The sequence below is a fragment of the Centruroides vittatus genome, unplaced genomic scaffold, assembly GCF_030686945.1.
Source record: "Centruroides vittatus isolate TY-2023 unplaced genomic scaffold, ASM3068694v2 contig_1168, whole genome shotgun sequence".
NCBI lineage: Eukaryota > Metazoa > Arthropoda > Arachnida > Scorpiones > Buthidae > Centruroides > Centruroides vittatus.
The window spans coordinates 5,555,065-5,582,330 of NW_027120749.1; the positions used below are offsets into that span (position 1 = coordinate 5,555,065).

Below are 27,266 nucleotides of genomic sequence, written 5' to 3' on the forward strand. Positions count from 1 at the left end.
TGCTTTTGACTTGTGAAAGTTGATCACTCCCCACCATAAGTTGGTCAGGCCTGATTTGGAGTATGTTAGCATTCAGATTCTGTATGTCAAATATGTATACAAGCCAGTTATTTTCAATACAGTAGAGTCCTGCTAGTCCGAACATCACTAATCCGACCATGTTTCAGTCAGCAGAGAGAGGAAATTTTCTGACAAGAAGTCCATTTAAGGTGTATTCCCCTTTCTTTTTCCTGAGTGAAACATGTGAATAAGGCTTCGTCAAGCTTATCAAACGTTAAGGGTCTTGTGTTTGTCAATTTTCAACTGATTTTTCTGAAATAGAAGCAAAAAAACTGCTAGATCTTTATGCGGTGTTTTTTCCAGTTGGTTATTGTGTCCTTGGCCACTCCAAACTCTACTGCCAGTTTCATTGCACTTTCACCTTTGTCCAGTTTATCTTTCAATGTACACGCTGTGTGTTCCTGTTTCGTGGCCAGACTAAACTAAAATAATGTAGAGCAAAGAATACATTCAACATCCACAATTAAGCATGCTAACTCACACAGTAGCATCAGTCAACTGATTGGAATTCTGGATTGTGTATTAAGAACAATGTTTTTTATAGTTAAAATAATTTTAAGGTAAACAGTGAAGGCAGGTTGCCATTTCAAAATTACAAAATTTGTTTTTGTTAACTGTTTGCATCCTCTATTGAGTACAAGTCAGATGAAATAAAGGTTGGGGTGCTTACATCATTGATGGTGTTGGATCTATATAAACCAGACTTGTTTTACTGCTTGCTTCTGCAATAGAGAGGTTGTGGCCGTCGTTTTCAGCCCAAAACATGAATGTCGGACGTTCAAGTGCTGCCATCTGGCAATTCTAGAAGGTTGATAATGGCATTCACTATGTCTAGCATGGCGAGTAGAAGATCGGTTTAAACTTCATATTTTTGTTTGGGGTTAAAATTATGACGTATTTTATTAAAATAATGATTATTTAAGCATTTATGAATAACATTGTAAAGAAACATGATTTTAATCCAAAAATTATTTAATTATTCAAGTTTTTTGCAAGTGATGTGAAGTGTCTATAGAATTTACATATATTTGTCTTCATAATAGCTTATCATAATTCTGTAGGAGTAGATTTGTTCTTCCATGACATCATCTACCATCAACAGCGTAATAGGTTTGTAAATTTTCTAAAAATAATTTTTCAAGCTGCTTTCAGATTTACATAAACCACTACTTCCCTCAACTAAAGTATGAGATAGTTTTATCATATGGTAGGAGACATGATGCTAATTAAAAATAATTATTTAGTGTTATTAAACATCCTATAAATACTTTAAAATAGTTTAATTTGTCTATTTACCTTTGCTGGTAACATTTATCGTTGTTAAACATTTCTGCCGTTTTTCAACAATATCCCATGAGATTAATTCAGAAAAAACAATTTGACTTTATTGTTTTAAATGTTTTTTGCCATTTATATATTTTTTAAATTTCACAACAAAAATGAATTTCATATTATGATAAATGACTTTATTTATATGGCTATAATATTGATGTAATTCACATGAACAGAAATGTCAAATTTTATAATCTTGTAGCTAAAACAGGTGGCATTAGTAGTTTGGAAAAAAATATTTTCTTAAAAGTAATTTGTTAAATGTAATATTTTTAACTTGAAGAAAGAATTATTATTATTTGATTTAATGTTAAAATTTAATTTCATTTTTAAATAAATTTTTATTATGGAATTTTTCTTCAGTTTTGAAACTTTAATAAAAGAAAAATATTTAGTCATATTTATTAAGAAAAATAAGCACTCATTCTAATGTGGAAATAATGTTATCCTATTTATTATGCATATATTTCTGATTCTATAGCAAAGAATATATAAGGTTGAAGGGTTAAAAATATCTGGCAGTTTAAATATTCATAGTTTTTGTTCTGTATTTTAAAAGCTTTAATCTTAAGGATATTCAATGTACTCAAGTAGTGTCAGTATGATATAAACTGTTTTGTGATTGTAAAATAAAAGTATTTTATAATCAGCAATAAATAATTCTACATAACATTTATATTAATTTTGTACATATAAGTTTTCCCTCCTTCTCCATGAACTTATCATCTAACTAAGAAGTCAAGATTACTGAAATTGTATATTTCACTACAGTATATAGATTTCAGTTAAATTTTTAAAATTTTTATTGAGATTTCTTTTACTATTATCTTATTTAATTAAAAAAATTATTCAGAAAAATTCAGTTCAGTGATAGTACAGCTTAAATTCTAACACTTTTGCTATATTTTAATTTAAGCATTTATCTTCATATTACAATTATATTGAATCTGTCTATCTCAAAAACTTATTTATCTCAAAATTGATTTTTTCCCCCTACATTTTCAGCCTAAATTGAATATATTTTTCATGTTTATCTCAAATAATTTTCTCTCAAAACCTCTATACTTCAAATTATGGACCAAAGTGTCAATTAAAAATTCAAAGCTTAGTTACTACCTTTTCTTAGCGTAAATTGTATTCAAATAATGTCTCTTACAGTACAGTACATATCTACAACTAACAATACTTTTCTCTGATTGCTACGAGTTTGGCTTGTGTCTTGTTAGTCGAAGAAAATTGATCATCGGAAACTACTTACAAATTATTTCTGTTAAGGTGTGTCAAAAATGTTTTAATTATACTTAATACAGGTATGCACTGTACTTACAATTTCATTAATACAATACTATATATCCAATCAAGCCTATTACTGTTTACTCTGTAGGAACCTCTATTATCTCATTTGTCCCCCTCCTAAGTTCCTATGAGATTTGAGATAGACAGGTCAGCTGTATAAAAAAATTTTGCTTTCTACGTGGTTTTCATAATTTTTTTGGATTTGCAGCAAGTTAAAAATTATTGTTGTTAACAGTTAAAACATTTAAATGTTTAACCTAATGAAAAAGTTTTCAACTTTCAACCTATTTATAAAAGTAAGTTTTAGATATAAGCAAAGTTTTTGTGATGAAAAAATAGGGTACAGTTGAGAGATTTAAATAATGAAAGTATCAAGAAATTATAAGGTAATTTTTAATCTTTGTTTTTGTAATGTTATATGGAAAGTATTTAGTTTGAAGAGAGAACAATTATGTAAAAAAAACGTAGATTATATTGGCATAGTTATTTACGTAATATATGTATGTAATATAACCAACTACTTTATTTTAAATAAAGACGATCTTAGGTGTGTGTGTGTTACAAGATCATACACCCAAACTAGGTTTTTCTCCTCACTCTGAGTAGGAAGGCATTTTTTCCTGGGCTGGATGAGCTACCAACACACCCCATAAACCACAGATGATCCACACACATCTTCACGGTGGCAATGTATTAAGCAGTTTTCACTGTATATATTCAAGTAGATCAAAATTAAGTGTAAAAAGTTTGATTGATAAATGTAGATAAGAATACAATTCATTGGATGTTTAGTTTATTAAATTTAACATTTTAAGAAAAATATGGTGTAATTTTATGCAATTTAAAATGTTACTTTTGTATTTAAATGGAAAGCATCTGTATCTCTTCCGTGATTTTTATGATTTACGTACATACTGATTGTAGTTTATAGCTGCTTTATTTTGATATATGCATAAAGATTTTGACTGGTGCCTTAATTATTTTCTAGAAACTAGTAGTGGATTCATTTGAACTAAAAGTGATTGATTATTCAATTAAGAAATCATTTGATATCAAATGATTTTAGATTCAGACATCTCATGATTTAATCTTTGAAATTTTTGGGCATTTATTTATTTAATCTACAGTTGAAATTTTAAAGCAAAAATTTGCCCATGAGGGATCAATTTTATTCTTAATAAATAAATAAATAATAATTTACAGTTTAAAATTTAAAATAGTTAAATTTTAAATTAATTTAAATAACTCTAAATGAATCAACATTTTGAAAATAAATAAAATGAAACTAGTTAGACTTTTCATATTTTGCAATAAGTGTAAAAAATGCACCTATTAATTGTAGAAAAATAGTTCATATGCTTTTAGAGGCTATATGTAAACTAACTGTTTTGCGAAAGTTTTTTTTTCTGGTAATTGAATTTTTTAAATTCATTTTTATCATTTACTATTCAGAAATGCTCTTTTGAGTAAGAAATAACATTTATATTCATATTCATCTGACTTGACATTACATAATTGAAAATATTAAAGTAACAAAATTTTAATTTCTTAAAATATTTTGGTTTATTTGTTAAGTGTTAGAAAGTGCATATTTTTCTTTCCATAGTTAACCAAAACTGAGAATAAGTTACATCATTATGTGGCATTTCCTTATATATTATAATACACGAAGGATTGAGTAAACTTTTCTTTTCCATGATTATCATCATGGACAACAACTATTTACACTGACAATATTTATATCATCAAATTGTTAGCTGCTTAAATTTTTGTGACTTCTAATGTCTTCAATCATTGCTGTTTCTGGAAACAGTCTTTCTGATCTGTTTGTCCATGATGTTTTTTCACAATGAAAGGACATACAATTTTGCTTCTTCATGGTGTATTCTGTATATGATGAAGAGGTAAGGGGGGGTTTTTTAAATCACAACTCGGGATTAAGATTCAACTCATGAGTTGGAACCTCAAATGTTCATGGATGATTTACTTCAAATATATTAAACTGTTGTCACCACTTGGCTTTGATTAGTTTTGCAAGAGGTGCTTCTTGCAAATTAATTAAAAATAATCTAGTTATATATTCAAAATACATAGTTTGTATTTTCTGATCAATTTTATTATCTGGTTATAAAATTGAACTAAAGATATGGTACTTTAAGAATATTTTGGTTTATTTATAAAAAAATTTAATTATTTTTGTAGTTAGTTTTTTAACTGCAGTACATACCTTTCATCTTATAAACATTTTTTTGATCTTTGTTGTTTTAATTGTACAATGTGGCTACTCTTAATCAGAAATTATCATCTTTATTGCAAAGATGTGCCAACCAGTCTTGCAATCTTTCAGATTATCTTTTCTAATGCATGAAGACTGAGGACAACTGACTTGCTTTGATTGTTTTCTAAAATAATAAACTCTTTACAATTAGTTTTAGAATAACTAGTAGTAGTAGTATCTACCAAAGGTGGTAGTGCACTGATACTGTCAGTCGTCATTTTCCAAAACATGTTCACACTGTTCTCACTGTTCACACTGAATGTCAAGTATTGTTGATAGCTGTTGAATTGTATCAATGTACTGTACAATACCATGTACTATAATGAACAAAATAATGTTTGACAAATGCTATGCAGAAAATCTAATGATAATTTTCATCATTGTTTGGTACTATATTTTATTGTGGATACAGAGTATAGTCAAAATTAATTATAAGATAATTATTTTCAGTTTTGTAATTCTACATTCTTATTCTTACATTGTTAATATTTTAAAAATTTTCTATTATTTTATTTCTGATCTAAATTTTACTTTAGATATAAGTATATGTATAAAAGTAGAAACTTGATTACAGGAAAGGCAAAAATTACTGATCATTATTAGTGATTATTGCATTGTATCTGAACCAAGAGCATGTTATAATTTACATAACAATGTTGTTGCTAAAAGTTTTAGTAATGCTAAGAATTTCCTTGCTTTTATCATAATAAAAGTTAACAATCTGTAATTAATTTTGTTAATTACAGGAAATTTTTTTTGCTGTTTAATGCTGTGCTGATGTACTTTTGTTTAAAATGAAAGTTATTTATACAAGAAAGCATTTAATGTACAATGTATTATTTTATTGGCATATTTCAAGTGTTTAGCTGTATACTTTTATGCCTGATTGTACAATGGCATGAATACTTAACTGGCACCTGCAAAGAGGGGTCAGGGGTGACAATTACTTCTAGCATCAATTTAACCAATTTTATGAGTTTACTTCATAGAATTTTTGTAAGTTGATATTAAAATTAGAAAAATTAATACAGTGGCTCCTTGTACTCTGAATTTCATTCCAGGAGGCTGTTTAAACTCTTGCTTATTTGAAGTTCAAATCAATTTTCCTCATTAGAAATAATAGAAAGTGAATTAATGTGTTTCCAGATCTAAACAATACTTGTTTCGATAAATAGTGTGCACATGTACACACACACACACACACACACACAGAGTTTAAGATAAAAATGAAAGTTTAATGTCCTAAATAATAATTTAAAACGCGAAAACAATACATAAAACCCAAAAATGCTGTATAATAAAATGAAAATTGCATTTTATTATACAGTATTTACTGTACTTTAGTGAGATGTGATCATTTGTTTCTTAAGGTTATTATGTAACTTGCTTAGCTTTCTCACAAATTATCCTCTTGGACATATCATCAGCCAATTGCTTCTCATTTATCTATACTAGGAGGTGTTTTTCCATCTCAATAATGTGCAATCTCCTTAGCCACATTTTCTGCTTTCATCATGTCCTTGTTAATAAGATGGTGCACACTGCTAACTTCAGCATCTTAAACATGATGACCAAATCCACCATATGTGAACTGAGAACAGAGTACCTCTTTCACGTTTTAAAAAAGTTCTTTTTCATCTCAATCATTGATACAACAACCTTCCTTTTAGGCTTCATTGCTTCCACACACTTCTTGGATGCCATGGTTATATATGTAATCAAACATCAAAAAATACAGTGAAAAAACACTGAAAGCACAAGTGTAATGCAAGAGATGCTTTCACATTGAGAGTGAGAGATGACAGGTGCACAATAGATGGCATTTATACAGCAAGTGTGTGATGTCACTGCACATGCAGTTTGAAAGTACACACATTGAATGTAGCATTCACTAAATTATACCCTAAGTTCAAACAAACTCCAAAATGTTTGGAATACAAGGTATCACTGTATTAAGAAACATTGTGGGGCTAGATTGTATATATCCTTATTTAAAAAATAATTAAGATGATAATTCCAGATATAATAATTTGAATCCCTTAGTATTTTCTATACTGATAGGAATAATAGTACAGTAATTGCAAATGAGTAGTCTTTCAGTCATAATTTCCCTTGTATATTAAGTAATATTGGGAAACAAAACTTTTGAGGTTGTTTACCACAGTTTCCTGTGTGTGATCTGCATTGTCATATACCCTGCTCTAGAATTGTCATTGAAAAATATCACTTAACCTGTATATACTGTATTTTACGGACTATAAGACGCACCTGAATTTTGGAGGCAATTTTTCGAAGAAAAAGTGCGTCTTATAGTCCGTAAAATATGGTAGTTTAGAAGGTATCCTGTTCTGTTTTTCCCAGTTTGAAATTTATTGTAGATGCAATTTTGCATTAGTTGGAAATATTTCATGATTTCTTCTTTATTGAAAATGTTTTTCCCTAATTCTGCAATAATCTCTCATTGATTATCTTGTAATAGATGTAAAAGTAATACACTTTGTAGCAAAATGATAGCCACATTGAATTGGTCTGGTTTTTTTTTTTATCTTCAATGTATTGAAAACTAAAAAGCATTGTTACTATAGAACATGCCAGAAAGCTAAAATATTTATAACTAAATAAAAATAAAAGAAAAAAAATAGTTTAATAAACAAACGGTCAAGTTATGAGTGTAACAAAAGTATAGATAGTTACCATAATTGTAAAATTTAAGATAAAAATGTAAAACTAATAAGAAATATCATCATCATTAGTTCGAATAACTGCAATACAACTTTTGCACATTGACATCATCAGACTATGCAATGATGATATTGACATTATCTCATAGCACGACCTGCTGGAGCCGAGCTGAGAAAATATGAAACTGTCTACTATCTTTGTAGACAGTTTCATATTTTCTATTGCTCAGGGTGAAATGGTGCACTAGACTGTACACCATTTCATCCCAAATATTCTCAATAGAATTGAAAACAAAGTAAAGTGCTAGCTATGGCAACAACTTCACATTATGAATGGAAAACCATTTTAGAGTAGAACAGATTTTACAGATGCTGGCATTATCCTGCTGGAAAACAAGATTATCTCCTGATATGATAGCTAAATTTGGAAGTAATTTTTCCTTAATCATATCTTAATGTTCAGCATTCGTTCGACATTGAAAAATCAGTCATAAATGATATTACTACTTGCTGTCTTAGCTTAAAATATGGGTGTTCTTGCAGAGATCGTGTCAGTACGAGTGGTGACATTCGTCAGGCCCACCTAGATTCCATTTCTTTTCGTCTGCAAAAATTATGTTGAATCATTGATTGGTTCAGGAGACATGACTGATGGAAAATTGCAGCCTATTTATAAATTGCGTGCCTATTTATAATGATTTTGCAATTTGGCTGTACCTGATATAGATAGCTCAATGTTTCTTTTAGTATAGCTTCTTCAGTAATTTAGTACTTATCTTTTATGTATTCAGTGTTTTCTGTGGTGATGTCAAAATACCATACAAGAAGGTTTTTCAAGTGGGTTGCAAGTTTCCAAACAGCACATCTGGATTAAAGAAAGAGCTTTGGTGTAAAATATGGATGGTAAACCAATGTCTGTCTTGGGTGACATCCTGAATTTTTTTTGGTCCATATTTATCTGGATTTCGCATATAATTCCGAATTACTGTCTAAGTTTCCAAGTGAATGTACAATTTGTCGATTTGGAGTGTTCGAAGTCTTAAGCCCATCTATTTTTCCTTTCTCAGCAGGTAACAACTTTTCATGCCCGCTGCTGATTTTTGCGTAACTTAGCGTTGCTTTATTATTACACGTCTGTGTAATGTTTTTACGTTATTTTATATCGGCTATCATTTTGTTACAGTGAAATTGATTTTTATTGGTGTTTTACCAACATTTTCATTTGCATTTATTCTTGATCATATAACAATACAAAATGGAACGAGGCCATAATTTTGTTATACACTGTACAAAACAAAATATTCAAAAAAAATTATAAAATTAAATATACTTTAAATTGACTTTTTCAATAAATCAATTCGTATTTTGAAAAATATTGATTAAAATCAAATTTAAAGAAAGATCAACTAGTAATTTTTAGATATTTGTAAAAAGTTTGGAGAAAGATATTGAAATTTTTTAATAAGAATAATTATATCTTAAGTTAGATGAAAAAGGTAATAATCCCGAAATTGCCAAATACATACATCTTGCCTGTACTTTTGTTTTAATTTCGGGATTCAATAATTCAATATAAATTGATTTTAGTTCAATCTTTATTTGTAACTGGAGTGTTAGGTTTATATGCAACTTCAATATATACAGTATGTTTCCTGTAAAATAATGATTGTGTAGCAAATAGTGTTCTCTCAAATTAGCCGAAACGATTGAATTCAAAAGATTAAATGTCGAACATGTTTGTTCAAAATGTTTTGAACTAAAAGTTTGAATTTAGAAAGGAAAAATTTAGAAAAAATACTCTCAAATGTTTCTCTCTATTTACAAACGAAAAATTATCTAATCACTATCTACAGTAAAAACAGGGACCAACATAATATAATTGTCTATTTGTCGGTTAGTATTTGAAAGTAAGATGAAAATTTCCAACGAATGAACATTAATGAGAGAGAGAATCCCTAAGAACCGTGACCCCAAATATTTATACCTTTGATTAATAAAAATTGCGACTATGAGGGCTTACCTAATTTATTTCTTTTATAAAAATAATTATTATTTTCTGCAGTTAGAAAGGAGGGAAAATGGGAGCTTTTACATTACGAGTGAATAAATCAATAACTATTTAATATTAAAACCGTTCTTTTATTTTGTACGAATGCAAATAATAGTTCGTGTCTTTAAACTAGAATGAAAAATACCGACCCATTTACATTCAGATCTTAAAATAAGTTATAAATGCAAGGAATATCTGCGAATAGTTTATTAAGAATGCATATAATAATTACGTGCCGCCTTGAATAATTGTTCGTATTTTATATTTGTAGGTCACGATCCCATTCTCATTCCCATTCTCCCCAAGAAAACGATCAGACTAGATTAAGCGACAAACAAGATCAATCTCCCGAATGTCCAGCGGATTCCGAAGACGAAAGAAAATCTCCAGAATAAAAAAACAACCGTCATTCTTTTCTGATCTGTGTATGTTTTATTAAGAGTGTACCATCTGCACGGTCATTTTGTGACAGTATACTTTGTTCTTAATTGGTGTTTTTTTATGTAGTAACCTGTTTCGATTAAATGAAACGAGAATGGTTAGTTTAAACACTTGGCTTTTTACAGCATAAATAAAGTAACTGTTTTTAATAAATTATTGCCAAAATTTTTGTTTCTATATACACACAAAAGAAAAGGCCGCGATTTTCAATGATAATTTTATTTACAAAATATACAGTTTAGAAATAGCTGAAATTATGGGATGACAAAAAGTCTCGCTTTTCCGTAACTTGTGATGTGTGATTTTATTCGTATACATTTTTTCCATTGGCGGGAAGACCCTGGGACTGTCTCCAGCGTGCCAGTCGATGTTCAAACCATGTCTGAAAAATTAGAGTGCATAAGTTGAATTTAAAATGTCTTCCTACACTTTAAATAATTTAATTTTTTTTACATTATAAATGAACCTCGCGAATGTTCGATTACAAATGATTCGAACACATGTTCGATTAAAATGGCTCTGTTTATTGTTTAGTAGTATTGTTTTCGTATATAAATTAACGTACGGAATTTGACACGTAACAAAATCAACCCACCTTGACTTCTCTGGGGCTTAATCCGACTTCGGCCGCTAGTATCACGAGGTCAGTAGGATGAACATTCTTATTTTCCCGAAACACTTTCTCCAATTGATGTTCCTGATAACTTTTGGTAAGAGGAAGTTTGTAAGCGGGCGACAACTGAGCGTGAATCGCAGACATTTGGAATTTGTCCGATTTCTCCGTAATCCGTTTTATAAATGCCACCTGCCGATGACGTAGAAATGACCTTGGCACTCTGCCCAGGGTCGTTATGACATCACGAGACAAGCCGGTAGCCAGGGTCGCCACTTCACTCCCCCACTCAACCTAATTTTCCTCTTCGTCCCGCACTTTTGCCATATAAGGATGTATCGGAGGTGGTCGCAATGTGTTGCGCTCGATGGCAAACGGCTTGTCGAGTTCTTTCACGTTCCTCGGCAAATTTATGAACAAATCTTTATCGCATATAAACAAATTGTTTGTTCAAAATATTAAAACTGCCGAATAAGGTACATGTTCGTATTTTACAATCTACGGAATTTTAGTAACGTGGCGCCTTACCGTCCATTGTTTACAATTTAAGCTTAAAATCAATCTCATTTAAATTTGAACATTAAGCACAAATTATCCAAGTTTTGTTGGCGAATATAAATTAATGGAAGCCATTTATAAAAAAATGGTTTTTACCGTTTCACAATTATGCTGAACAGTGTAATTACCCGTAAAAATTAGGGTCAATGCATGGATTTTGTAAATCGCCCTTATTTCTTAAAAAGTTGTCGACCTCCCGATTTTAATAATATAATCATTAACAAATTACTTATTCTAAACGGCTGCGCGTGTCGTCATCAAATATTAATGTTGTCATTGCATATTTGAGTCTCGCCCGTCTACGGTTTTCCCCCTTAGTTTTAAGTGGACTCGTTTACATCAGATGTAGTGCGATGGCACGAAACTCGGTTTCACCTATTTTCGCACGAAAAATTGTGAAATCTTTATGAAAAAGCCCTCAAGTTAAAGTTTTGTACCAAAAAATTCTTTAACGCACTTCCGTTTTGGGAGGAAAAAAATTTAACAACGCAACATTATTGCTAACTTCCTCCTTCAGGATCGAAGGTCAAAATAGGTATTGCATAATTTTAGATGTTGCGTATATCGAATTTACGCTGGAGGCATTAAAAAAAAAACAAGTGTGTAAGAACAATTTTATAAACGAAACATTTTTCTCTAATTTAAAAAATTTATTAACCTAAACCCATTACAAAAGCTTTCGATTATATCATATAAAACAATACGCTTACATAATACCCTATTGAAAAAAGTTGTGCTGATACTGTAGTTGTATACTACAAGAAAAACTTGCCATAAATAAATGTGCATCAAAAATGATACAATCAACATATATATAAATGTTGCATAAACATTCTTCCAGGAGTTAGTCATGTGAATTTTTCAAAAAAATTTTTTATAGATAAATCATATCCTGCAGGAAACATTTACATATTAAACTAAATGTATAAAAATACTACATTTACATTTTTCAGTTTAAAAAATAACTGCGATAAGTCAGTAAACTGATGATTCACCAGTTTATTGACTGAGTTTAAATGAATAATTTGCATTCAAATTAGTTCAGTTATGTTCTTTGTCACACCATCAATTTTTTTTCTTTCTATTAACAAGGCTTTTTTTTAAAACTTGTTTTTACTTTTTTGTAGGAAAAGGTTCCAAATATTTTATTTAACAAATTATAACTTTAATCAGTTAATTACATAATTATTAATTAGTCTAAAAAATATTTCTATTGTAATTTTTAGCTTTTTATAGCTTCATAAAATTCAGTTTAAATGAGTATAAATTCAGACATGAAACATTTTTTCCTTCATAATTGTTTTAATTTGCCAGATGAAACACAAATTGCACTAAAGTATTTAATTTAAATATGTAGTAGTAGTAGTAGTAGGTATTAGCAGATAATGAAATACACATTGTGTGACTTATTGCAATCAAAATAAAAGCTCTTGCTCTAATAAACCTGCTGTCATTCTGGGTGTCAGTATCTGCCAGTGGAGGATCTGGATTCAAATCAATCCATATCCCTAAAATTACATGAACTGAAATTTATAATCTATCCACTCAGGATGGACTAGTCCATGGTTAAGGTATGCTAGCAAAAATTTCATGTGTTTTGCAGTGATTAATTGATCCATTTATCATCTGTTTTGGACATTGCTATTGGCAGTAATCATCTTAGTCATTAATATTACTTTATTGCTGACCATTAATAAAATTTAATTAATACTGTCATAATTACTAAAAAAATTTTGTGTGATATATTCAAATTAGCTGGAAAAAAAATAAGATAGAATGAAAGAATTGGTCTTGTTAGCCATTAATCTTTACAATACTATTGGGTAACATGTTTTTTCTATGGCAAATGATAAATTGCACATACTACTAATACATAATTATGCTTTGATAATATAAACGTGAATATGATATTAATGATTAAAAAAAAAGATATGCAACTAGAATCTATTTACCTGGTAGGTCCCAAAGACCAGATACAAAGAGCATTTGGTGTAATGTAAAGCATTTAACTGAACAAAAAATTGTAACCACATGCCAAATTTATAGCCAAGAACAGGTTTTCAAAATGTTTATGCAATTTACATTATACATCAATTTAAAATGTAATGTTTTAAATAAATAATAAATAAAACAGTAATACGTAGAAAATAAAATTGTGCCTCTAGCATAATTAAATAACTAAATAATAATATCTAATCACATCTTTTACAATAATTCTTAATTTATCACATGTAATTAAAAATATCTGATTCCTATTGCAGATAGAATTAACATTTTTTAACAGACAAAATATATGGAAAACAAAGTTAAATGCATTACAAATAATGAATTGTTATAAATTTAAAAATTGTCTAATTTAATAAATAATACACAATTACATTTACAGAATTTTGTAAAATAAAACAATTTTTTTTTAATACAAAAATATATGCTATAGATATTCCTGACACAAAATATTTACTACAGACAACTGTAAATTAAAGAATAAAAAATAGTTGCAGAAAATAAAATTTTACAAACTATTATAATAGCTCGAAACTTAAATCGTAGTTTTTTATAGGAAGGTTACATATATACTATGCTAATTTAATAATTTTTGTTACAGAGGCAGCTTTGTTTTCGTAGAATAAAATAGTTTTTGCATGTAAATTTTTGATTTTAAAATAATTTTTTGCCAAATTATTTTCATATGATGACATGTAAATCAATCATCTCGGTTAATATTAATTAATAAATGATGATTTATTTTTTATACATTCTATAACAATGTTTTATAAAAATCAATCTTTACAAATATTTTTTTATGAGCTATAGTTAGAAAAAAATAATTTAATGGGATAATATTGCTTTGACAATTATAGCACCAAATAGTGATAACAATGAGATTCATTATTACCAGGGCTCTGTTTCAGCCTGAATGCATTGGTGTGCTGGTATGCCATACAGGCAGATAGCACAAAAAAGTATCATAGCCAGTATGTAGCACTGGCGGTAACTTTTTAGAAAAGGAGCACTAATAATTATTATTAATAAAAATTAAATTCATTTAAAATTATGGTGTAAATTCTTTTTAAAAAGTAAGCAACATTAACCTATTCTACTGTATATCAAAAATTATATTGATATAACTTAAATTTTGCATATACACATAAATTATAATCAGTTTATACTAATCTCAAGGCACTTGATATATTTTTGATGCTTTGATTTAAAAATAAAATAAAATTGTAACAAAATTATATATAAAGATTTAATGTCTTCCTTTAAATCACAGATTTATTCACATGCAATAACATAAGGGAACCAAGTTACCATGCCAAGTTTAGGATATCGGTGGAAGACTTAATATAAGGTCACATTAATATTCAGGTTATATAGCTAATATTGCAACCTGAACATCTTTATCCACTTAGAATCATCTTATATACTTATTCAAAGCAGCATTTGAGGTAATTCTAATAAAGTAAACTTCCTTAATATAAGCTGATCCTTGAATACAGTGTAATAGTTTAATTGAGAGAGGGGGGACTCCTGGAACCACTCAGAGGTATGACCAGGAGGTGGGAAAGGAGATGAAAGAAGAGAGAGAGGTGTGAAGTTCAGGGGATGAAAGTGAGGACAGAGTAAAGATGAGAGCTCAGGTGCCTGCATCACATATCCTTGAATACAGGCATTGAAAACAATTTGACAGATAATACAATATTTGCAACTCTGTAAGATACACAATACAGTGTCTACTTACTTGTCTTTTTTGCGTGAATTATCTTTTATTAATGGCTGGGGAATTTAAAATTAAAGGAAATATTGTTGGAATTTCATTCTAACAATTGGGTACATTCAGAAAACAGCAGCACTACGGCACTCTAGCTAAACTATTCTTACACGATGTCACTCTGTCAGTGCTTTCTCGAAGCAATCTGCCATTGTTCGAGTGGATATTTACTTTGCTGCATCGAGCATTTTAGTTCGGCATATTTTTTCATTCCGACCGTTGTGCTTAAAAATGAGTGAAAACACAAATTTAAAATTCAAGGAACAAGTCTTCAATATAACCATGAGTGTGGAAGAACAAAAACATTTATATATGGTAACTTCTATATTTGTAATTTTTTAACATTACACTTTTGAATTACTATACATCTGTCAGTTAAGGAACCAAACACATCTAGCCAAACTAACAGTGCTAGGCTATTAAAGCACTACATACATTTTGTTCATTGAACATGCCCATTATTAGAAAATATAAAATGTTAACATGGTGATATGAAAACCTGATCTTTGTCTATGTATACTAAAATGAAAAAATTAATATAGAATTATTATAGAATAATTTAAAATTTACGCATTCTTTATGTGATGCAAAAATAAATTATTCAAAATATTTTGTTTAATGTATGAAATACTTTGAAAACAACTTAATGAGATTCTTTTCAGTAATAAATGATATAAACAAATTAAATCAGTGTTAAGATATATTTGAAATGTAAAATTATTATTCTGATTCATAAAGTAACCAAATGATTACTGCTGATTCATTGCACTGGTATAGAGTACAGAGAGAAATGATGTCACCTAGAAATTAACTTCATATAACAATACATCAAATTGTCATCAATTTATTTATATATGTAAATTAATGATTGTTTCAACATTTATTCAAAGCCATATATTAAGATTTTGATCAAACAGCTATTGTGATGCTGTCAACCTTGAACTTAAATCTTTAACCTTAATATTTGTTCTCTTTTATTCAAGTTATCTTATATTTTTATTAATACAACCAATGCTAAAAAAGGAAGATTACAAATTAATTATTTAAATAGACACATGTGTTTATATTAAATAGAAATTTAGTATAGTATGCATTAAAAATGTCTTCAAATTTTCAAACATTTTTTTCCAATATACGTTTAAAAATAAGTGAAAAAATTTTTGAGTATATTTACAGCCAACAAAAAGTATATTTAAAAAGTACAGGAATACAAAGAGAGAATTTAAAACAGCATTTAATTTAATTCTGTATTTTTTAATATAATCTAAAATCCATAATAAATAAAGCACTTTATTTTATCAAATAACTCAATGTCGAAATTTATATTTGTCAACATTTTTGTTAAAAATTATATAAAGAAATGAAAAAATTGACAAATCCTTTCACTTTTATTTGTTAAAACAAAAATACCCATCAATTATTTGATTTTTTTATGTAACGTTTAATACGGCCTGGCCAACCCAAATTGTTTCGCGGGCTACTTTGATCACGCGTAACATTACGGCCACAATTTAGGCAAACTTTTGTAATGCTTTTAAAAAAGTAAAAACAAATACAAAACGAATAAGATTTTATTGTTATACCAAGAGTTCGTACTCGCACTTGCACATTATAACAATGACACATGCAAATTTTCATTTATTTAATTGTTTCGGTATACACATAACGGGAAACAAAAGTTTTAATAGATATATAATATCGCTTAGCGGGCCACACAATTTAACGTGACGAACCGCATGCGGCCCGTGGATTGGCCAAGCCTGGTTTAATAGAATTATTGAAAAATCTGTGAGGCTTAATATCAGTTGCTGATATATTTTTATATTTTAAATTGTAGTCTTTTAATATGATTTATTATCATACAATTATTATTCTTGAAAATATAATTAAAAATAAAAGAAATCTTCAAAAAAAATAAATTGCTGTTAAATCATTTTTATAACAAGTATAAATCTTCACTATAAAGAAAACAGTTCATAAAAGATTGTTAAAATATTCAAAGACTTTTATAAATTAAAGCTTTAATTTATAATACAGTATATTTATTTTATTGAACACTCTTTGGAGACGTGTTCAAGTAAGATTTATTACATCTTAAAAACTTTTTCTCAAATAAATAAAATGAATATTCCCATTTAAAAAATTCAATATTTTAACAAAATAATTTTTATATTTAAGACTGTATAATTTTAATTAATAAAATAAAAATTAAAACATTTTTTAAAAAATCCAGAAACAAGTTGCTGGCACCATCTGTTACAATAATTAAAAACATTAAAAGTCTTTTAATAAAATATTATAAAATGGCAAAATGCTTAAATTTGAGAGTAGAAATATGTTTTATAAAAAATTGTAAATACTAATAACAAGTAAAATTGTCATTAAGTCTGACCCTACTCAAAATATGACACACAACCTGCTCTATCTCCCCACCCCCATCTTTAACCACCAAAATTTAATAGCATCAATACTGCTAGTACACAAACCCCTGCAAAATTTCAGTAATTTTCAACAAAAAAAAACAGAAGTTATTAAGCTTCAAAGAGGGTGACAAAAAACATGGAACCACACAAACACTAACATCCATACATACAGAAAAAATATATATATATATATATATTTTTTTTTGCAATTCTTGACAATTCTTGAGTGCAAAAACAAAAATCTTGGTGGCTCATTTTTTGACTGATTGTTATATATAACAGAGGAAAAGTATAGCAGAGCCAGGAAAGTAATAAAAACTGCATTTAAAAGTTTTTATATAAATAATCTTCAAGAAAAACAAATATATTTCAAACAATTTTATTAAGAAATAAACCTAGAAGAGTGACGTTTTTACCACATGAAATATTAATTTAGAGTTTTCTGAATATTTCACTTTATACTTGCATAAAACTGAACAACAATCACATTGCAGAAACTATTAAGAAATTGTTTTAAAACTTTCATCCAATCAATAGAATTTTGCTTGTGTGTTGGAGACAAAATCAAAACCTATTTGTAAAATTTCAGAACTTATTGTAAGGCCTTTCGAATATGAAGAAATTATACTCAATATATGGTAACACTTTCAAGAATTTGAATGCCCAAATAGATATTAGACCAACAACAAAATGACTTAAATTAAACTGCATTGAAATGTCTAAAAATAAAGGAAAATTATTTGAATTGTTTCATTAAGTTAAAAAAAACTTGATCTATTTATTTTCTCAGAAAATCATTTTCTATACTTGCTTTGATACTTTCTGTATATGAGTATATATGATAACATAGTTAAAATAATTGTCAACTCTCCATCTTTCAGGCTGAGAATCTGTCTTTAGAAGCAGTTGTCAGCCTGGGTGAGAAATTCTCTGCTCTTTTGAGATAACATCTTTAATGTATTGTCTTCACAAACATGGATTTATGACCAATACTAAAAATCCCAAGTTTATCTGTAGAATGGTTTTTAGAAATTTTCCACACTAACATTACCTTTTTTTTTTTTTTTTTTTGAATTTGGTGTTGTCAGATGCATGAGAATTTCAATGAAAGTTTTAAATTTTTGATTAAATTAAGAAAATAAATTTTTTCAAAATTTCTAAAATTGTCATGTAAGAAACTTTGTCTCAAAATGTGGTAGATATACAGGTAGCTCCCCTTCTTACGAACAATTTGACTGTACATCTAAAATTTAAATTCTGAAGTTCTACTGTTCAGCACCCTATGAACAGCAGGAAAAAAAATTATTATTTATTACTGGCCAAAGACTAACTTCAAAGTTTGCCTTGAAGTTAGTCTTTGGCCAGTAATAAATAATAAATTTTTAATAAATAATTAATGTGGGTTTATTTCTATTATGTATGTCATTTTCATGTGAATTCTGAGGTTCCATTGCTGCTCGTGAGGTGGTATTGAAGTTGGTAATGATGGTATAACAGCATTATTCACTACTGTTTGCAATTATTATAAACAGCATTTCAAAACTGCATCTAAAATGTAATAGTAAATCTAGCAGTGGAGATAAATGCAAGAAGTGTTTCCTTATTACCATGGAAACTAAACTGGACAATATAAAACTAAGTATGCTAGGTGGAGAAAAAAATCATGTCTGAAACATCTGCTACTAAGCAGTAGTGAGTGGGTAAACAAGCATAAAATATTCTATTAAGTACATTGAAGGTTCAAACACTAACAATAAATGATTATTCTGTGTAAAAATGTACTTTTTAGGTTAGTTTTAGACTTACAAACAGGTTATGTTCTTGAGATTTTATTGTAAGTAGAGGAGTACCTGTAGAAGGTCTTCCATTCTTTGGTGCAATTAAGCCAATCTGAAAGTCTGGCAACACTGTTCTTTGGCTGCAATTTTCAAAAATTGCTTCCTTAATCTCAAAAACAGATAAATGAAAACCAAGATCAGATTTGGAAAGCTTAGGGACAGGAGGCCCCAATTACCTTTATAAAAACTTCTGGTTTTGACCAGAAGTCCCATTATTTCAGTTCAAAATTTTTCTCCTGAAGGGAGTTAGATACATGACCAGCATGACTATTGTTAACAGGAAAAGTATGATGTACAGGGCCAAGACACTACTAAAATTGAGAACATTGTGCAAAAAATTACAGTCTAGCATTGTGATAATGTCAAAATAAATAATAGCTCATTTACATTACCAGGTGTATAAGCTTAAATCTGCTGTTTGCTAATAGATGGCGTAAGTGAGCGTATTAAGCTACTATGGAGATGCCATACTTTTTTTTTGATGATTTTGACATCTGTCAACATTAATTGGTGCACATCATCAGCAATGTCATACAACAACATACATTTTTCCTTTAGTAACCGTGTCTAGTTTTGTGCCAGAAAAAGAGCATATGCAGCAAGCTCTACTTTTCTGCTTCAATTTGAAGAAATTGGCTGCCAAAGCACATTGAATGCTTGTGGAAGCCTATGGTGATAACACTTTATCAGAAACCACGTGCAGAGATTGGTTTCATCAGTTCAAAGATGGCAATTTTAACCTGAGCGACAAGAAATGTGAAAATCCCCCCAGGAAGGTTGAGGACCATCAATTGCAGGTTCTTTTGGGCAAAGATGATACCCAATTGCAAAAAATGCTTGCTGAGCAATTGGGTGTTACTCAACCAGCCATTTCCATGAGTCTACATTCCATGGGAAAGATTCAAAAGATCGGAAAATGGGTGCTGCATGAATTGAACAATAGGCAGATGGAGCGATGCCAAAACACATGCAAAATCTTACTCGTCAGACAAAAAAGAAAGTCGTTTCTGCACTGGATTGTAACTGGCAATGAAAAGTGGATATATTTCAAGAATCCTAAATGCAAGAAATTATGGGTTGATCCAGGAAAACCATCAACATCTTCCCCAAGACCAAATCACTTTGGACAGAAGACGATGCTGTGCGTTTGGTGGGATCAGCAGGGTATCATTTACTATGAGCTGTTGAAACCTGGTGAAACTGTCAATGCCCACCGCTACCACCAACAACTGATCAAATTGCATCATGCCCTACATGAAAAAAGGCCGGATTATCAGCAAAGACATGACAAGCTGATTTTCTTCCATGACAATGCACCATCGCACGCGTCAACATTGGTCCAAAACTACTTGGAGACACTCAACTGGGAGGTGATATCTCATCCTGCTTATTTACCAGACCTGGCCCGTTCTGACTATCACCTGTTTTTGTTGATAAGCCACACACTCACTGAGTGGCTCTTTGATTCTTACGAAGATGTCCAAAAATGACTTGAGTGGTTTGCTTCGAAAGAGAGGGAATTTTTTTGGCGGGTATCCACACATTGCCTGAGAGATGGAAAAATATGTCAGTAGTGAGGGAAGTACTTTGAATAAATTTGTTTTTGCTTTCTATGAAAAAAACATGCATTTTTCTGACTAAAAAACAGTGGATTTAAGCTTATACACCTGGTATATATGTTATAAGATAGAGCAATTGTTCTCTACATTTTTCTTTCTGACTCTTTATCCAACGCTAAGTGTCAAGGAGACCTATCATGTAGTGACAAGCTAAGTCAAGTTTTCACTTGTCAGAACACATTTTCTGGAAAGGATCAGTTGGCAAGTCATCCTGGACAAGTCGAGTCAGGTATGCCAACCAAGGCAGATGCAATAGAAAGCTCAGCTCAATTCTGGATTGGCTAGCCAACAGATCTAAAAATTCTGTTCTAATCTGTTCAGCCCTCTTGCAAGTTTTCATATGTACTGGTTTTCCCGAGCTTATCTGTTGCAATCAAGGGACTAATTTTACAGCTGGACTAATGTGAGAAATGACCAAAATGCTAGGAGTGTGCATTAGGTTCTCTACCCCAGAACATCCACAGAGAAACGAGAGTATCAAGAGGTGGAATCAGACATTTAAGAACATGCTCAGCCACATGATATCAGATAAAAGAAGGGATTGGGATAAATTCATTTCCTTCTTGTTTTGGGAATATAGGGAAGTGCCGCATGAGACTACTGGTATACTCGTATCACCCTTCAAGATGTTATATGGGAGAGTGCCTGTGAGACCACTAGCAATCTTGGAAAGGATGTGGACAGGGAAAGTAACTCCTCCCAACAGTCTTAACACTAAGACTACGGAATATGTAGGGAAGTTAGTTGAGCACATCAAAGCAGTTCTTACTAATTGCTTTGATGTGCTTGATTAACTGCTTTTATTAAGTGCAGTTAGTAAGATCGCGGCAGAACAGGCTGATGTTAAACAGAAGCTGTATGCTGCCCAGTGCTGGATTTACATAAGGGCATTTGGGGCCGGTGCACAGGGACCCACAAAACTATGTTTAAACATTATTTTTTTCTTTTTTTTTACTATATACTTAACTACTGCATATATATAAATTTGACTGGTGTAAAGTTAACTTCCAGATAAAAAAAGCACGAAAATGTTTTATGTAATTTTTATAAGTTTGCTTTATTTAATTTAAATGTACTGTATTACGTTTAACGTATATTGTCTATATTTTATAAAATAAAGTGTTATTTAATTAAATTTTATATGAATTTATAAGAATGTTTTAAGCTTCAAGTTCAAAAATTTTACTTATTATTGTAAAGGTTTAACACCTTTACAATAATAAGTAAAATTTTGTAGAAGATGTAATGAAAGTGTTTCTCAAATTTGTGTTGTATCAAGATGAAACTAGAATGAAGTTCATCAGTATATTCATTGCATTCAATAAGAAGATAAGGAATTTATTACGTTTATTTCAAATTGAACATGGATTTTATACAGTTGTTGCAGTCATTTTATCATTCTGCATATTTGAACTTGTGCTGTATACACGCGCCCTTGTGTACAAGGAATTAACCTTGACTGAAGAGGGACAAAATGCCCAAAACGAGTAAATGTACCCATACCCATATCAACTAAATAAAAGTGGAAAAAGCCAAGTGTTTAATAAGTAACACAGTCTTGTGTTTAATACTCAAAAGTAAAATTTTTGAAAACATATTTTTTTAAGTATAGTATTTTGTATAAATTTTCTAAATCATCAAATTTGCCTACTCTTAAAGGGGGGCCCCCACCTTATTTGTGCCCATGAGCCTCTGATTGTTAAATCCGATGCTGATGCTGCCACTATAACTTAAGGGTTGTCCAAGTTGTTTTGGATAGGAGATATGGTCTTGATTAGGAAGACTCATCCAGATAACAAATTGGATGACTGTTGGGGGGTCTGCCATAATAGAAAAACGGGAACACGAAGGTAGGTATAAGGTGAAGTTAGATGGAAAGACAAAATGGGTCCATGTAGATAGGCTTTGGAAGTACCACAATCAGATCTGTGCCATCGGTGTAATATTTGACTCAGATATCGACTTTGGGCAGGTAGTAGAAGCCCCTTTGACACAGCAGTCAAATGATCAAGAGCATGGAAACAGGGAAGTTAGTGAAGTCCCTCCACATCTCCCTGCGGCAGCGTAGAATGTTCTTCGCAATATATTGGAGGAGTACCATTCAGTGTTTGGGAGTAAGCCAGGGACAACAAACATAATAACACACAAAACAATTCTGAGGGAAGGGTGGATGCCAAAACGGTTTGCACCTTATTGGACCTCTTTGGCATTACAGAAACTATAGAAGAATTGTTAGGAGCAGGGTTGATCCAGCCTAATATGTCGAAGTATGTTCACCCTATTGTCTGTGTGGTCAAAAGGAAGGGAGGAATTTGGTTATGCGTAGATTACCAACATCTAAATGCTGAATGATGCCCAACTGCTACCCAGTGGTACCCCCACCGAGCTCATTACCGTGTAGCCAAGGCTAGGTACATCACTTCATTGGACCTTTGCAGAGGATATTGTAAAACTAAAATAATATTATACTGAAGAGGATCTTGACATTGAAATGCATGTGTAAGAGAAATGAATACAATAGTATAAGTAAGGATTTTTATATTTTATTTTAAAAATTGTTTACCATTGATATAAATAGCTTAGCCTCAGATAAAGAGCTGGAAAGGAAAAATAGATAACAATCGTTTTATCTTATAAGTTACATATATAGTGTAAATAATTCAACCTGGTATGTAGAGGACTAAAAATTATATTTATAATTTTTTAAAAGAATAAATTGAGTTCTTTCTTAACTCCACCACCATCTTGACAATAGAATGCCTGGTATTGATGACAGATGAATGGCTGAGTGGTTAAGTGTGAGCCTACCATTCTGACAAACCCAGGAACAAATCTCAATGGGTCAAAAATCCCCAGGAATTTTGGGGTGGTTCATCTTGGATATATCAAGCTTGATAAGAGGGCTTTCTGAGTGCCCTCAGGACAAAAAAAAGTAAAACACCCAAAGAATAATCAATGTTATTAATTCAGTGTTTTTAACACTAAATCTGGTGTTCTTGGTTAATTGGTTTAGTGGCACATTATCCTATAAGCAAAAGGACAGTTGCCTGGGTAGGGCCGGATTTACATAAGGGCATTTGGGGCCTATGCCCAGGGCCCCCACAAAATAGGGGCCCCCACAAAACTAAAAAAAATTATGTTTAAACATAATTTTTTTTCTATTACCGCGACAGCCTAGTGTGGCCTAATCATGAGGGCAACAGGCAGAGAAAACCAAACCCGGGAAAAAAACCTATGAAACATCGGAAAATTTCGGGAAAAAATTTCACATAGGTATTTTTCAGTTAAATTAAAATAATTAGTTTTACACAATAAAATATATGTATGTTTACAATAACCTTATTTTTAAATGAAATTTACAACTTCCTAGTTCAAATCTAATTGAGAGTACAGTATTTTGTGTAAATTCTCTAAATCATCAAATTTGCCTACTCTTAAAGGGGGGACCCCCACCGAATTTGTGCCCAGGGCCCCTGGATTGGTAAATCCGGCCCTGTGCCTGGGTCCAATATTTTCTCATAAAAGATTGGTTTCTATCCACCAACAGTGGGTCCAAACCAGTCTTTTATAATAAAATATTTCCCCAAAAAATTCCCCCAAAGAAAAATTGTCTAAAGTCAACACTTTACATGAGGCCTCCTAATTCAAATTTGCCTAGGCATCATGAAGCTATAATGCTTTACTGGACCTGTTTACTAAAATTTAGCTATGTCTGAACTTTTTATATAATATTTATTATGTATAATGTACTATTACTCTGTATTAAAATTTTTACTAATAATAATTTGTTTTTAGGAAAAGCAAATATTGTAAACGTATTACTGTTATAATAAAAATGAAAATTGAATAAATGCTTAAAAAGTGCTACAAATAATTTCACAGGCAATTTTTCTATAAATTGTTTTTTTATTTCTCAGTCTTTTGCATTCCAAAATTAGACTTTCCTAGCTATCAAATCAACCTCAACTATAATATAAGGTTGGCAAGTATGTGATAACAATCATTATAAAGTATATATTTTATTCAAACACAATAATTAAGGAGAAGTATATATTAAATGAATGCTTCTCAATTATATAATAATATGAAATACAAATACTTTATTTCTTGAAAGTACAGTAGAGCGTCGTTTATCTGAAAGCTGATCAACCGAAACGTCGGTTAACCGAAAGCTTTTGGACTGTGTCATGCTGAATCGAATGTTTTTGATACTAGATTAACTTCTAAAGTATAATTTTTTTTGTTTTTATATTTTTCAATATATTTATTTTGTTTGTGCAAAATAAAGAAATAAGTTTTAACGATACAATAGCCTCAATTATTATTATAAAAATTTTCGTTAGGCTTAAAATCAATGAAAATTCAATGCAAAGTGACAAAAATGGAGAAAAATTTCAACATGGGATAGGTTAATATATTTTTTTGTACATAATCGGTTATCCAAAAAATAAGTTATCCGAACAACCCCAGTCTCCAATTGATTTGGATAAACAACGCTCTACTGTATTGATAAAGATATTAAGAGATTTTAAGAGATTTTCTAAATTCAAAGTAGAGATTGAAAATTCAGTCAATTATTTTCAATCTTTGCATAACTTTTATTTATTAAATAAATAAATAAATAAACTATATTAAAAATATTAAGTGTAAAAATATGAGTCAAGATATAAATTTAAATTTTCAAACATTTCATATTTTTATTTATATGAAAATATGGGTTTTTAACAAATTGTACTGCTTGTTTTACTAATGATTAGTTTGGCAATGTTATTGCCAAACTAATTATTAGTAAAACAAGCATTACTAATATCACAATAATATCTCAATATATAAAAAATGAGTTTTAAAAACTTACAGAATACTTGAATTATGGGGAAAAGTCCATTAAAGATGCTAATTAACAATCCAAATCATCAAAAATTGAAATGCCAGATGATTTTTAATTAATATCCAAGTTTTAAAATATTTATCAAAATTTGATAGTTTAAATTGATCTCATGGCAGTTAATTGTCTCTCTTTCAACAATTTAGATTGTTAATTAGTTTGACTTTCTCAAATCACAAAAACAAATAATATAATTAGATTGTGAAGAATTTGTATATTGTTCACACTTTAATTATCCCATTAAATTCTAATTTTTTCTAAACAAGCATTATATAGAAATATCAGTTATAAAACTTTTTATGTAAATTTGAGCAATTCTATTCATGATAATAAGAAACTATAGCTAAAGTTTTATAAATTCATTTTAGTTTAAAATACAATGTGATGAATTGTAAATATTTAGAAAATTATATCAGAATAAATATTAGTTGCTTTTTATCTTCTCTTGAGTCAATAGTCGAGATGTTCTCATCATCAACAGAAACGGTATAATCAAAAGTAAACTTCCACTACAATAACACAATACTGGACCAAATAACCAAAATGCTGAAAATATTAATTACTGGTATTTAATTTATAATTTAAAAAAGACATAAAACAAGAATAGTAAAGAAAATCTATAAAATAAAAATAAAATTTAGTCATCTGAACAGTGCCGTCTTTAGAACGTAAGGGGCCCTGGACCAGAAGAATGTTGGGGGCTCCCCCATGAAGAAACAGAATCAATACTAGATTACAGACCTAGGGGTCGCTGGTGTAGCTAACACGGGTGAGACTGGTTACAGATATCGTGCTATCACCCTTTTTAACATACCCCAGAAAATCTGTTGACTTTTTTTTTGTTTTTTTTTTTTAACCAGTGAGATTTTTCACCCTGTACTCAACACTTCACACTACGTGTTGGAGGAGTAATTTCAATCATATTATTAATGGTTTCTTCATTTCAAGTAACCTATTTGTTTTCCTTGTAACTTTATTACTTTCGGATTCAGGGGCCCCTACAACCTTGGGGCCCTCCTCTAAAGACGGCACTGCATCTGAAGTAAAATAATTTTTTAGTATTTAATATTAGTTGTATCTTTCATGAGTATCTAATACTTAAATAAATTCAGTTCTTTAAAATAATATAAAAATCATTAAAGTCTTCTTGAGCATATTTAAAATTAAAATTTAATAACAGTAAAAGATTACCACTAAAATATTACCTGATGCTGAAATAAGAGGTCCAATACCTCTTGCTAAAGCACCTAATGATCGAAATATACCCAAGATAACTCCCTTTTGATCAGCTGATCCATAAGAAGAAACAATAGCTGTTAAACATGGAACAACTGTTGCAGATGCTAAAATATTTTAAGAGAATCTATATTAAGTTAATAAAAATGAAAGAGATGAATTTACAATAACAAACATAAAACAT

The 27,266-nt window shown here is 29.9% G+C and overlaps 2 protein-coding genes and 1 long non-coding RNA gene across 4 annotated transcripts in view; 1 reads left to right on the forward strand and 2 right to left on the reverse strand.

Annotated features, from left to right (window-relative positions):
• The window catches only part of LOC136982418 (serine/arginine-rich splicing factor 12-like), a 48,762-nt gene extending 38,471 nt beyond the window's left edge, over nucleotides 1-10,291 (forward strand). The window contains exon 6 of the mRNA XM_067278910.1: nucleotides 9,969-10,291. Within this exon, the coding sequence (XP_067135011.1) occupies nucleotides 9,969-10,092 (124 nt within the window). The 3' untranslated portion in view covers nucleotides 10,093-10,291. The remainder of the gene's footprint in view (nucleotides 1-9,968) is intronic.
• Nucleotides 10,292-10,341: 50 nt separating this feature from the next.
• On the reverse strand, nucleotides 10,342-14,636 carry LOC136982429 (uncharacterized). Its single transcript, XR_010881892.1, has 2 exons — nucleotides 10,734-14,636; nucleotides 10,342-10,520 (listed from the first exon to the last, which is right to left on the reverse strand). It is a non-coding gene; the product is annotated as an uncharacterized lncRNA (long non-coding RNA).
• A 10,995-nt stretch (nucleotides 14,637-25,631) lies between these two features.
• LOC136982435 (major facilitator superfamily domain-containing protein 10-like) overlaps nucleotides 25,632-27,266 on the reverse strand; it is a 50,066-nt gene continuing 48,431 nt past the window's right edge. Inside the window, exons 12-13 of one of the 2 annotated variants that reach the window (XM_067278924.1) lie at nucleotides 27,052-27,189; nucleotides 25,632-26,392 (exon numbers count right to left, since the gene is read on the reverse strand). In XM_067278924.1, coding sequence (XP_067135025.1) covers nucleotides 26,271-26,392; nucleotides 27,052-27,189 — 260 coding nt within the window. In that variant the 3' untranslated portion in view covers nucleotides 25,632-26,270. Of the gene's footprint in view, nucleotides 26,393-27,051; nucleotides 27,210-27,266 lie in introns of those variants that run through there. The other variant, XM_067278929.1, reaches the window with a different exon arrangement.